General features: G+C 37.9%; 1 protein-coding gene across 1 annotated transcript in view; it reads left to right on the top strand.

The window, feature by feature from the left end:
- Nucleotides 1-13,996, top strand: part of SLC25A31 (solute carrier family 25 member 31) — a 32,771-nt gene that overhangs the window by 815 nt on the left and 17,960 nt on the right. Inside the window, 3 exon segments of the mRNA XM_032224465.1 lie at nucleotides 1,905-2,032; nucleotides 11,112-11,226; nucleotides 12,636-12,793. Of these exon segments, the coding sequence (XP_032080356.1) occupies nucleotides 1,905-2,032; nucleotides 11,112-11,226; nucleotides 12,636-12,793 (401 nt within the window).

Genomic DNA, 13,996 nt, shown 5'->3' with positions numbered 1-13,996 from the left:
TGATGCCATTTCTGTTTGGAAGTAAGGCTCACTGAGTAAAGTAAAATCTATTGCCAAGAGCATGGGGATTGCAACCTTTATTTCTTATTATTTAGTAATTCCAGCCCTGATTTGTTTAGAAATCAACAACTGTGTGCTTCTTATCTTTGTGATTAATTAGTTTAAGATCTTGGTTACTGGTTAATTTTTCCAAATAATGTAGTAACAGAATTAACAGAATGTGAATTTATTCATTTTTAAATGTTATTTAGTATAATTTTTCTATTATAAAACTCAAAAAGAATATGTAATTTTTCAAGTTATATCCCATCCACCATGTTTGTCTCTGCAAGATAATATCTTTTGCCCTCTGGAAATTTTTGTGATGTTCTACCAGTGTGTGTGTGTGTGTGTGTGTGTGTGTGTGCGTGTATCTGTGCGTATGTTTGTTGTGATCAAATATACTCAAATTCTTAATTGTGGATTGTCAAAGAAGCAAATGGGCATCCTACAACTCTAAGCTTAGTAAAATCAGCTACACCAATGATGGCTAACATTTTTGTGATTGCATACCAAAAGCACACGGACGTATGCGACAGTACACACGTGTGTGCCAACACCTATAATGCAATGCGTGCACGACACCAGCCCCCCTGCACATGTGTGCATGACCCCCACGCTTCCCCTCCCCCGTGCAACGGTGTGCCAACACCCATAATGCAATGCGTGCACAACACCAGCCCCCCTGCGCATGTGTGCATGACCCCCACGCTTCCCCTCCCCCCGTGCATGTGCAATCACCTCTGCAAATGTACGCACTCCTCCCATCCGCTTGCACAGTGGAGACCCGAAAATCAGCTGATCAGTGGGAGGCATGCGCACATGCGCAGTAGAGCTACGCTGGGGCAACGGCTCGCATGCCCACACACGTGCCATAGGTTCACCATCACGTAGCTATACCACTGAAAACCATATGAATGTCATCACATAGAACTGGCTTCATTGTAAAGATTTATCCTTACTGTTGTCCAGGCCTTTGCCAAATTTGTGCTCATATTTAAACAAGTTTAGTGTTTCCTAATATTGAGAACTATATGGAAGCTCTTGGTAAACTGATGGGATAAAATACAGTAGTAAACTATAGTGTTCAAAACTAGTACTCCATAAATTGCTCATATTTTGGAAATATTACACAAATTAATGTTGATACCATCTTATCATAAAGTCATATGGATCAACTGGTGACCCCCCCCCCCCATTTCTAGTCAATTTGCCTTGCATATTCTAAAACTTGTTGGATTTTACAAAAGCCATCACAGCCTGTTTTATTTTTTTCAGCAGATTTTTGAGAGGTATGTTAAGAACAATACCATCTTGTAATGAGAGGTTTTGCTGTAAATAAAATGGATCTTATATATACACAACTCTGAGTTCTATTGTAATTATGCAATTGATATTATGTTTTTTATATTGTATATTATTATTATTATCATCATCATAATTATCATCACCATCAAATTTACTGTATTTGCCACCATCTTGCAGTTCAAAGCAACTCTTACATGTCTTAGATATAGAGTAAGAATGGTGTAAACATGTTGGAATGGTTCCGAGAACAGCACAGTATAGATCTCAACTAATTATTAATTAATTTTGTTGCCATTTCTGATCTCAGTCCTAGATGTAAGCTTAGTTATCAAATAGTTAAGATTAGAAAAATCTATAATTCAAAAGTTAAGCATTGACTTTGGAAACAATATAAATTTTAAAGTTGTTCACTAGTAACTTAATTTTTGAAATGTTTTTGATTTATTTTAAGTGTTTAAACTTGAAATAAATTGAAAAAGTTTCGGTAAAAAGTATAGTTATGCAGTTTTAAACTATTTAAAATGGGAACCCTATACATTTTAAAATCTTCTATCTAGGATTTCTCAGTTACTGGCGTGGCAATCTTGCCAATGTGATTCGATATTTCCCAACTCAAGCCCTAAACTTTGCCTTTAAGGACAAATACAAGCAGATTTTCATGGCTGGAGTTGATAAAGATACACAGGTAAGTCTGATTTAATAAAAGTTTATTCCAAAAGTTTGCCTTTGTTTAATTTTAAGAAGTACTGGAAATGTGGGTTTCTTTTGGATGATTATGGGCATTATATAGAAGACATTGGCTGGGATTTGTTGTTGGCTATTATTGGTGTAAGTATTTCCTGAGTTAACTAACACTTAAGAGACATGCCCGCCAGGAAAATATATATGTGTGTACTTTATATGGCTTGATAGTCTTTTCCTACAGCCCCTTTTGTTGAAGGATCCTTTGAAACTATAGAGAAGGGTCATAGTAAGAAAGCAGAATCATTGAAAATTTGTTTTATTCCTATCATGCATAAAAATGCAAAATATTTAATAAAGGATTAAATCAATGGTTACATGAGGAAATGCTGAGTCTTATTACTTGGAATGCCTCCACTTAAGACCCACTAATATGTTAGTTTATTTTTTCAGTGTTCTAATACCTGTTGTATTAAGGCAGCAATACTCTGCTTAATCTTTTCTAGATGTGTTGGAATGACAGCAAGCTAGAAATCCCAGATAGCATACTTCTGACCACTTGAAAATGAAGGAAGGAAATTTGTGTGAGAGTGTGTAGGCATGAATAGTGAACAAAAAGGGGGTCAGAACTTCAGTTAGTCTTCTGCAGTCTTAACTTAAATGTTTAAGCTATGACACCTACCCAGGTTGTAAATTCCAATAACTGTAGTTGAAATGTATTTGTAAAGTATTAGCTTTGGCCAGGTTGTTAAGCAAACAGATTTCAGCATTATCTAATTGTTTGAAACCTGATTGATCAATCACTTGAATGTATGGCTCCTTTTGAAAATAATTGTCTGCATTGATATAGATTATTGGCTGTTGCGTCCCCTACAATGTCTTTTCAATTTGTAAATGTTTAAATGAATATATTTCTAAAAGGCATTGAAGAATTAACACCATTTCATTCGCTAGGAAGTAATAATAAAAATAAACAGTTTTCAATCATCTGTACAATTGTGCAGTATAATAGTGGAAAGTAATTTGCTTTCCAAATATTTTAGATTTCATATTTCATTTTAATTAATGTAATGTAATTGTAAACCACTGAGAATCTTGATTAAATATGCCAATATAAACACAGTAAATGAATTTTTACTTATTTTTAAAAGTTATATGGTAGAGAATAGAGAGAAAGTATACAAAGTTTTGTATCTAATGAGCTCGTCAACCTTTGAGGAAAGAATGTTTTTAAAAAGACATACGTGGGGCTTCCGGTCTGGCGTCACGCTGGAACGAGCTGCTGACAGACTCTCTGTTCGGTTCGCCCGGTCTTTCCACGAGCGTGGCCGTAATAGGCAGGTCCCTTCGAGGTGCGAGGACCTTTGGAGAGGGGAAGCTTCTGTGCAGTGGAGGGTGAAAGGCGATCTCCCCCCACGAAGCAAGAGGCTCCCTCAGAGTTCGTGCAAAAGAGGTCGGCTGATTAATGGCCGACCAGAAGGCGTGACTGCCAGCCACTAATAAGGAAGGGAGACAACTGCAGGGGAACATAGTGGATCGAATGACGGTAATCACAAGATCTGACTTAAAAGCCTAAATCTAAAAGGTAAACAACTTTACTGCAATAAATACAGATACGTGTGTGGGCGCATTTATCTGCAGCGGCTATTAAATACAAACAGTATACTTTTGTGAAAGCTGATTGACGTAGTGGACAGAAGGAGACTGAGGCTTTGGACTATTTAAATTGAGGATTAACAGACTAAGAAGAGAAAGGCAGTCAGCTGGATTTGCCTGCCTGGGAAAAAGGAAAAAGGAAAGAAGCTTAATCACAAGGGTTTGAAGTACGCGGTGTCATATTACAGCCAGAGACAGCAGAAGGAAAACACTACACTGACAACAGGAAGAGATTGATGGGTGAGTTCTAAATACTTTCTGGCCTCTCCTGCACCCTGTCGTATCACGCTGAAACGTTTCTCTTCCTGACTCTCCCAGATACTAGAGAATTAACTGAGCCTATATTTCACAGTCCTGCTCCAGCTTAATTACCCTGTATGTACCCCGGGCTCTGTATAACTACCCAAACAGCATTCAGAAGGTACTAGGCTTACACCTTAAAGGGGAAGAGCTGAATTAAAGCAAATGGCAACCAAAACAGTAACTTTAATTAAAGGGAGTAAAAAGCAAACTCCCCTATCTACCCCGTGAGGGAAAAGTCCCCTGAGGGCAGGCAAACGGGAGATAAGGCAGCCCCAACCCTGCAAGACCAGGAAGTAACAATGGACTCCCTACAAGAGACAATACTGAAGATGGGTGAAAGTCTCACCAAAGGCCTGGAGGGAGTAAAGAATGAAATACATGAAGTAAGAAACAATATGGGAAGAATTGAGGAACGCATAGGAGTAATACAAACAGCGCTGCTGAAAAATGAGCAGGAAATCCAAAATGTTAAGGGGAGAACGGAAATAGCGGAAAAAAGGATAGACAAAGTAGAGGACAATCTGGAATCTATAACTCAGCCTGGAGGAGGCCATCCTCCAGCTAGAATTAGAGCGATCAGCATATTATTTAAGACTACAAAACGTGGAGGAAGCAAAAGATGAAAACCTCCGGGAGCTGATTGGAGAAATCCTGGGATTAGTCCTCGGCAGGCCGAAAAAAGAGGTTATTAATGATCTGGACGAAGCCTATAGAGTCAATACAGGCTTCGCGAGACGCCACCGGCTTCCGAGGGAGATCCATGTGAGGGTGTTGAGAAGACAGCTGAGAGAGGACATTCTAAGTACAATAAGAGGGGACTCTCTAACATACAAAGGTAAAGAAATTCTCATCTTAAAACAGACTCCACGAAGAGTCAGAGAGAAGAGAAGGAAATACAACTTCCTCTCCACACGTTTAAACAGAGACAGAATCCAGTTCAGATGGCTCCTTCCAGAAGGAATGCTGATAACATGGAGGGAAAAGAAATACCGAATAGACACCTTGGCGAAAGCTCAAGAATTCCAGGAACTTTTACTAGCAGACGATGAGAGATTTAATAAAGAAGGACTTTTAAGACAGGAGGACACTATAATTGACACTCAACCAGGGGGGCGGGGGCCAGGAGAGGCCAGAGAACGAGAGAGATATGGCAGAGAAGATCTGAGAGCAAGGTCACCCATCGAGACTCGATCCAAAGGCACCCTCAAAGCGAATAACGTGTAAGGGAATTGAAGAATGGGAAACGAATGTACTATCAGCAAATGTAAATGGTCTTAACATAACTTCCAAAAGAAAACGTGTACTGTTGGATCTAGTGAAACAAAAGTTAGATGTAATCTGTCTGCAGGAAACCCACATTAAAGAAAAATACAATAACCTGTTGGTCTGTCCAAAACTAGGTAAACATTCTGCTCGTCAGCACAAACCAGAAAAGAGGAATTGTAATGTATATAAAAGAATGGTTGAACCCCAAATTAATATATGCAGACAAAGACGGTAGGGTATTAATGGTGGAGATAATTAATGGTGGGAAAAAATTTTTACTAGTTGGAATCTATGCCCCAAATCAAAAACAAGAGAGATTTTATATTAATCTATATAAGAGGATAAATGAAATAGAGTGGCAAAATATATGTATTCTAGGGGATTTCAACGCTATTGCAGACGGTAAGATGGACTATAAGGGTACTCACAAGAAAAGCACAAGAAGGAAACTACCGTCTGCCTATGTAAATATGGTGAAAGGATTTAGATCTTATGATGTCTGGCGAGCAATGAATGACAAGATGCAACAGTACACGTTTTACTCCCATCCACATAATTCATGGTCCCGTATCGACATGGTTTGGTCAAACTCGGAGCTACTCATGGATACTGTAAATATTGAAATAATAACCAACAAGTGGCCGATCATCACCCAGTCTTATGGCAATGGAAAAGGGAAGGCAAGGATAAAAGCTAGGTGGACATTAACCAGAACTACTACAAGAGAAACAATTTGTACAACAAATAGAAAAGGAATTGGGGCTACTTCTTTAAAGAAAACGTTAAAGAGCAGACCTCAATACAAACTGTTTGGGACACGATGAAGGCAGTTGTGAGGGGAATATCCATAGCCTATACAATAAGAAGAACAAATACACAGGGAAAGACTTAATACACTGAACAAAGAATTAAGAGAGACGGAACTGCTGACCCAGAAAGAGCCAGAAAATAGTAGACACAGGGAAAAAGGAGAGTTAATTAAACACCAAATAAATTTGATCTCTCAAGAGGAAATAGCACAAAACATTAAGAGAATGAAGCAGAATTATTTTGAACATGCAAATAAAACTGGGAGATGGTTGGCCCACAAATAAGAAAGGAGAAGGTCAAAGAATTATTAAACAACTGTATGACAAGGAGGGGAATTTGAAACAAGAAATAGGAGAAAAGAAAAAGATAGTACAGAACTATTATAGGAAACTATATAAACAGACGAAATTAATGAACAAGACATTAGAAAATACCTTATAAAGCAGAAGCTTCCAGTCTTGTCGGAGGAGATGAGAGAGATGCTCGATAAGAAATCACACAAGAAGAACTGAAAAAGGCCATTCAAAAACAAAAAAACAATAAAACACCTGGGCCGGATGGCTTCCGTCGAAATATATAAAAAACTTCAAAATACCATAGAAGACAAACTATTAGAACTATGTAATGAGGCATTACAAATGGTAGGGTCCCAAAATCATGGGGGGAAGCTTACATCACCCTAATACCAAAGGAAGAGGCGGACAGTAGCAAGGTCCAAAATTATAGACCCATATCCCTGTTAAATGCAGATGACAAAATCTTTGTATCAATATTGGCGGAAAGACTAAAAATAATATTAAATCAGAGTATACAATTCGGATCAAAACGGCTTTCCTCCCAAAAAGACATATTAGAAACATACAAGAATAATAATTGATACCCTGGAATTCTATCAAACAAGATCCGAGAAACAACTCGCATTAATCTTTGTCGACGCTCAGAAAGCCTTTGATAACTAGATTGGAACTTTCTAACCACTCAACTAAAAATGATGAAATTGGCGATAAATTTATTAGGATTATAGAATCTATATATTCACGGCAATCTGCAAATATTATAGTCAATGGGGAACTAACGAGAGGATACAAATTGGAAAGGGTGTTAGACAAGGGTGCCCGCTCTCCCCACTACTATTATTACGTCACTAGAGGTCCTTTTAAATCGGATAAGATCAAATCAGGAAATTAGGGGCTTGACCATAAAAAGAGAACAATATAAGTACAGGCCTTCGCGGATGACATGGTCTTTATCATAGAAGACCCCTTACTTTCAGGACCGAATTTGATGAAGGACATTGAGAACTTTGGGTGGTGGCCGGTTTAAAAATAAACAAGGAAAAAACAAAAATGATTATAAAAAACTTCCCCAAAAACCAGATTGGAGAACTAGAGGAAACAATGGAATTAAAGGTAACTAAAAAATTAGCATTTAGGGATCTGGCTGTCTGCGAAATGCTCTTCCATAAAAGAAGACACTATGATAAGTTGTTACAGAATACCCCAAAGGACTTAAAAAACTGGTCAAAACTACAACTATCACTGATGGGAAGAGTCCAGGTAATTAACATGAATGTTCTGCCAAAAATCCTCTACCTATTTTCAAACGGCACCGGTCAAGCTAGGGGAAAAATTTTATAATGATTTGGACAAAATGATTCGAAACTTTATATGGAATGGTAAAAAGCCCAGAATAAAATATATGCACCTGCAGGATAAAAGAACTCAAGGGGGAATGGATTACCGGAATGGAAAACATATCATCAAGCAGCAACAACTATGTGGATAAAAGAATGGTAATGTTAGCTAATAAAGAATCCTAAAAATAGAGGGCCACGACCTGCAATACGGGTGGCATAACTAACTATGGTGCGAGGGAAATAAAATCCACAATTATTTTAGTAGTCACCATTTAAGGGGGGTATTGATTAAGGACTGGCTCGAAATTAGAAGGAGATACTACACGCAACTACCTAAATGGATATCTCCGACGGAAGCCCTGATATACCCGAATTTGGTAAACTTGGATAAAATTGTTACCTACCAACAGTTGCTAGACGACCAAACAAACTAAACCCCAGGGAAAATTTGGCTGATAAGGGAATAAACATTGATTGGTGGCCATATCTCCAAATTCAAAACAACACAAATTCGATCTAGCACAACCTGGCTTCCAGAACAAGAACCAGGAATTAGATAAAATTTTAATTGGACCAGATGAGAAATTAATTTCAAAATATACAACTGCTTACTGATTCGAAAAACGGAAGCAGAAAGGTAAAAGAAGTCATGGTAACCTGGCCCAAAACATTGGCCACACAATAGACCTAGACGACTGGGAAAGAGTCTGGGAATGGAACCTAAAATTGACAAAGTCGACGGCCTATAAAGAAAATATATATAAAATGTTCTACCGCTGGCATCTTCCACCGACAAGACTGGCAAAAATGTCTTCAAAAGTTTCGGCCATATGCTGGAAATGTAAAACGGTGCTGGGCACGTACTACCATATGTGGTGGACGTGTCCGGTAGCCAAAGCATATTGGAAGCAAATACTAGGATGGCTGAATGGAATCCTGTCAATTAAACTATGCCTTAAGCCGGAAACTTTCTTATTAGGAATAATAGATCAAAAAATTTGCAAATCTGACCAATACCTCCTAGTCCATATTCTGACAGCGTCAAGGATTGTTTACGCACAGTGCTGGAAGAGTGAAAAATGCCCCACCAACACTATGGTGATGAATAAAATTCTAGAACTAGCAGAAATGAACAGACTGACGATGCGAATTAATGACAAAGAAGACACAGACTTTTATACAGTCTGGGAGAAGCTATACAAATGGCTTGATGATCAGCAAAGACCTAGACATAAAAAGAGATAGCTGACTACCTAATACGATTAAACTAATAACTCAAATGAACAATATACACAACTGAGAGATAAACGAAAGGAGAAATGTATCAGGGGCGAGAACCCACCGTCGAGCAATTTTGTTACGCTACAATGTTGGGAAAACTTTAAAAAGCTGATAGGAAATCGCTATAATTACCTGCATAAAATTAGCGATCAAACTTCATTTTAGATGAGGCGAGAGGACTTATAATCCTTGCCTCTTCAAGCAAGGAAAGGGAAAGAAACCAGGTTGTCCTCAGCTGAGGAAAACATGCAAATGTAATAAAGGTTAGAAGGGAGGGAGGGAGGGCAGTAGGGAAGTCAGGATGGAGAGGAGAAAGGAGAGGAATAGGAAAGGCAGAAGAAGGGGGGAAGGATAAAGAGGAGGAAGAGAAAGAAGAGAAGGGAAAGAAGGTGGAAGAAAGAAGGAGAGGAGAAAGAGGAAAAACTGGGGAAGGAAGGAGGGAGGGAAGAGAAGAGGGTAGTAAAGAGGGAAAGAGGGAGGAAAGAAAGAGAGAAGGAGAGTTGAAAGGAAGGAGGGAGGAAAGGAGGGAGATTAAAAGGAAGGAGGAGGGAAAGAGGCAGGGAAGGAGGAAAGGTATGTGAGAAGGAGGGGGGACCGAGTGAGAGAAAGGACGGGGAAGGAAAGGAGGAAAGGAGAAAAGAAAGGAGGGAAGGCAGGGGAGAAGGAAGTAAGGGGGGTGAGGGAAGAAAAGAGGGAGGGAAAGATACCTAACCTTTGATGTTTATAATGATTTGATAGTATGGGATATCGCGAAATGTAGTTGTATTGTTTGTTACAAGCTATGGATGTTGTATTTTCTTTTTACCAATAAAATCTTTAAAAAAAAATAAATAAAAAAAAAATAAAAAAAAAAGACATACGTATGTTTATTTACATAAGTGCCCTAAATATATAAATAAGATAGTATCAAGAAGAATTAAAACTCCCTTTGCCCAGTAGACAATTTGTCTATATTTATTTTAATATCTTCTGAATTAGCAAATACTTATTTCACATTTAAGGTTCTTTAATTTATGAGCACTTGCAAATGACCTTATTTAATCTTCAATATTTTGTATTACATGTTCATCTTCTGTCAACTTAAGGCAAATTAATTCTTAAATTATTATTCTAGAGAACATGGGAATGTCTCTTTCCAGTGAACAGAACTCTATATATGAACATGCCCATGCTATTTTCTTGGCAACAACACAGAAGCAAGTTGCTATTAACTTTTACAAAATGCTTTCTGATTTCTGGGCTAATCTGTGGCCCTTAGTTTTCTCTTGATCTCAGATCTAAGTATAGAAAGAGCCTACACTGCTTAGCTTTTGAGATCAGCCAAGCTCAGTAAATCTTGCCATTATTCCATAATTAATGGAGTATAATGAATGAAAGCTAAATAACTAAGCTGCAGTGCATAAATAAACCACTGGAAGGTGTATTTTAACAAAAGATATGAATAATTGCAAACTGCCACATTCATTGAATTAAATAAGAGTTGCCTTGTTTAACAGCATAATGAAACATACACTTGAACTAAAATTATAATGCAGTACTTTTCAAAGAAGTTAATCCAGAATACTTCAAAACATGTAAGTAACTAAATTACTTACACTTTAACACATAAAGTCAGGGTGGCTTCTTTAAGAAAATGTGTTCTAAGATAAAAGCTGTGATATCTACAATCAAAATTATTTGAGCAATTATTTTCTATTCATAGCAATTGACATAGGTTGAAATGAAAAGATATGTGAGTATATATGATTAGTAATTTTGTCATCCAAACTCCCTAAAATGTTGGTCATTTGCTTTTATTTGAATTTGATCATGCATAAAATGAGTGTCATCTCACATTAGTTTACAATAGTTGAGATATTCATCCGAAAAAAAAGAACTTGAATCAGGGGTGAAATCCAGCAGGTTCTAACAGGTTCTAGAGAACTGGGTAACAGAAATTTTGAATTTGGAGAACTGGCAAATACCACCTCTGGCTGGGCCCAAGTGGGGTGGGAATGGAGATTTTGCAATATCCTTCTTCTGCCATGCCCACGAAGCCACACCCACAGAACCGGTAGGGGAAAAAAAATTGAATTTCACCCCTGGCTTGATTGCAACATTTATTTTGACCGAGAACTTATTTCTATTACAGTTTATGAGATGGTTCATTTCAAATCTGGCTGCTGGTGGAGCAGCTGGGGCTACTTCACTGTGTGTAGTATATCCATTAGACTTTGCACGAACTCGATTGGGTGCTGACATTGGCAAGGTAAGGTGCTACATGTTAAAATATTTTGAGTTTCTATATGTTGTACTATCAATCTGAAGATATAATAAAAACTTGATTGTAATGGCTCCTCTCCTAACTTGAGAAAGTAAAGACTCCTGAAACAGATTATTTCAAAAGGAACCCTTAATAAGTCAGGATGGAAACTATTAGAAGCAAAACAGCATCTGAAAACCTTTAGGCCATGCAAATGGGATTAATCTGATAATGACCCCTCCCCTTTGTCCGAATGCAGATTCTGACCAATACACAAGTGTGAAGATGCTATCCGTAACCTCTTCTGTCCTGGGAGTCAATAAAGCACATGTTCCATGGCTATCTCTAGCTAGACATCAAAGTTATATATCCCACATGGCTATCATAAACATCCCTCCAGAGATATTTGGACCTTCAGTCTCCTGGTGACAGGAAACCAGTTGTAAAGTTGTAAAACTCAGTTGTTTCAGATATAGCTAATTATTTAACTCTGAGGCTCCCCTCCTCCCAATTGAATTGGCAGTATCACTTTAGGGATCTGACATTGATATTTTAAACTTGAATTGCCTATACATAAAGCTCATTAGATAAAGTACATTTAGCTTTTACTTTTTTCAATAGCCATTAGATATCTTTAAGAAATGCACAGCTATGCCCTTTCTTTAATGTGTTTCCCCACTATTTATATTCTGTAGAAAATTGCTCTGGACCTGGATATTCCATGCAACAATCTATTTACTATATTAATTTGAATGACTTCGTGCCAGTTACTTTGAAAATGAAAGATGCTATCCAAAGTTTCCTCATTTATATAGCATGTAAAAATATCACAGGATATTTGTTTTTAGTTTACCATGGCAGGTTAACTCATTCTAAGAAAAAAAACCATGATTAATTTGGGGTAACTGAATTGAAGTTCTTTTATGACTTGTTTTTATTTGGGCTGAACAATAAACGGGGATTGACTGATTGTAGAAAGAGTGATTATTGAGACTGGTGTGGTTTAGTTGGTTTGGTTTAAGGCTTGGTGTTCTTCCACTCAGTGGGTATTCTTTTGATATGTATTAGTTCTTTCTTTTATTTGTAAACTACCTTGAAGTTGGTTGGCCTTGAAATTGGATTAAATAAATAAATACTGAATTACCTCTCATTTGTTTTTGTGCTCAACATGTTCTTCTGGAAATTGGCAGAACGAATGGAATAAACAAACCACAAATTGGCCAAACAAAATATAGTTACCTGATTTATCTACAAGTTACTCTATTTCTCATCAGATTTGGCAAATCTCTCCAGATAGAGATCTCTACAGCTGAGGAAATTGTTTACAAATGACTACTAGGGATATTTTGTTTTTACTTATGCGTCAAATATTTTAACATGTTTTTGAAAATTTGCTTTTTTAAACTTCATTTTAAGGTCCCTCTGAGAGACAATTCTCAGGTCTAGCTGACTGTATGGGTAAAAATTGCTAGAAAGATGGAATTACTGGTCTATACCAAGTATTTAGCGTTTCAGTACAGGGAATTATTGTATATCGAGCATCTTATTTTGGAGGTTATGACACCATAAAAGTAAGTTCTTTTAACTATTTTTTTTCCAAAAACATTGAGTATTGATATGCTATATTTATTATACATGTTTTATATGATATAATTTATGTAAAATATACAGCATTAGTTCATTCCTTTGCCATCCTGGAGTCAATATATTCCACCATGTTCCTGGGCTGTAGCTTTCTGTCTTATGTATAAGTTCTACATGACATATTATACAATACAATACAATAGCTAAGGTGACCAGATTTTCAGTTTGGTAAAGAGGGACACCATTGACCGGGGAGGGGGTGGGGCTTGATTAAAAATTTTATATTTTTCAAAATGGTCACCCCAGGACACTGAAAACCAGCATAAATACGAATCGTTGCAACAAAATTTTGATCACATGACCATGAGGATGCTGCACGTCCGCTAAGTGTGAAAAAATGGTCATCAGTCACTTTTTTGAATGCCATTGTAACTTTGGTCACTAATGTTTCCCCCTCCTCGAGACACCTCACTTCTTCCTTCATTCCGCTTGCTTATCTACCTTCACCTTATCCATCGTCTGCGTCTTTTCCCTCCCTTCCTTTCTCTTTCCATCTCTCTTCTTTCCTCACTCACTCCCTCCTCCTTTTCTCTTCCTTCCTCTTCCATTCTTTCAAGCTTCATTTCTTTGGCCTATCTACCTTCTCTGTCTTTCTGCTCTTTCCATTTCTCTCTTCCTCTTCGCTTCTGTTCCTTCCTCCTTCATCCCTTTCACCTTCCCTCCTTCCTATTTCTTCCTTCTTCCTTCCTTCTGTCTATCTACCTTCACCTCTCTGTCTTTCTGCTCTGTCCCTGTCTTCCCCTTCCTCCCTCCCTCCCTTCTTTCCTTCTAGTTCCATCTTTTCTTCTTTCCTCTCTCCCTCCCTTTTCTTTCTTCCTTCCTTCTCCTTCCTCTTGCCTATCAACTTCATCCTCTTTGTCTTTCTGCTCTTTCCCTCTCTTCCCTCTCTACCCCTTTTCTTCCTACCTCCTTCCCTCTTTTCTCCCTCCCTTCTTTTTCTTCCTTTCTTCTTCCATCTTCCTCCTTCTCCTTCCATTCTCCTTCCATCCATCTTTTCTCCTTCCATCTTCTCCCCCCCTCCCTTCTTCTTTTCCTTCCCCCCTCCCTCCTTCCTTCCTCTCCTTCCCACTCCTTGCTTAAAGTTTTCCATCCCAGCCAGCTCACTGATTGGCTGAGTCCAGGCCAATCAG

This window comes from Thamnophis elegans, chromosome 9 (genome assembly GCF_009769535.1).
Source record: "Thamnophis elegans isolate rThaEle1 chromosome 9, rThaEle1.pri, whole genome shotgun sequence".
NCBI lineage: Eukaryota > Metazoa > Chordata > Lepidosauria > Squamata > Colubridae > Thamnophis > Thamnophis elegans.
The sequence above is the reverse complement of the archived record's forward strand: the minus strand, read 5'-3'. Positions and strand labels throughout refer to the sequence as shown.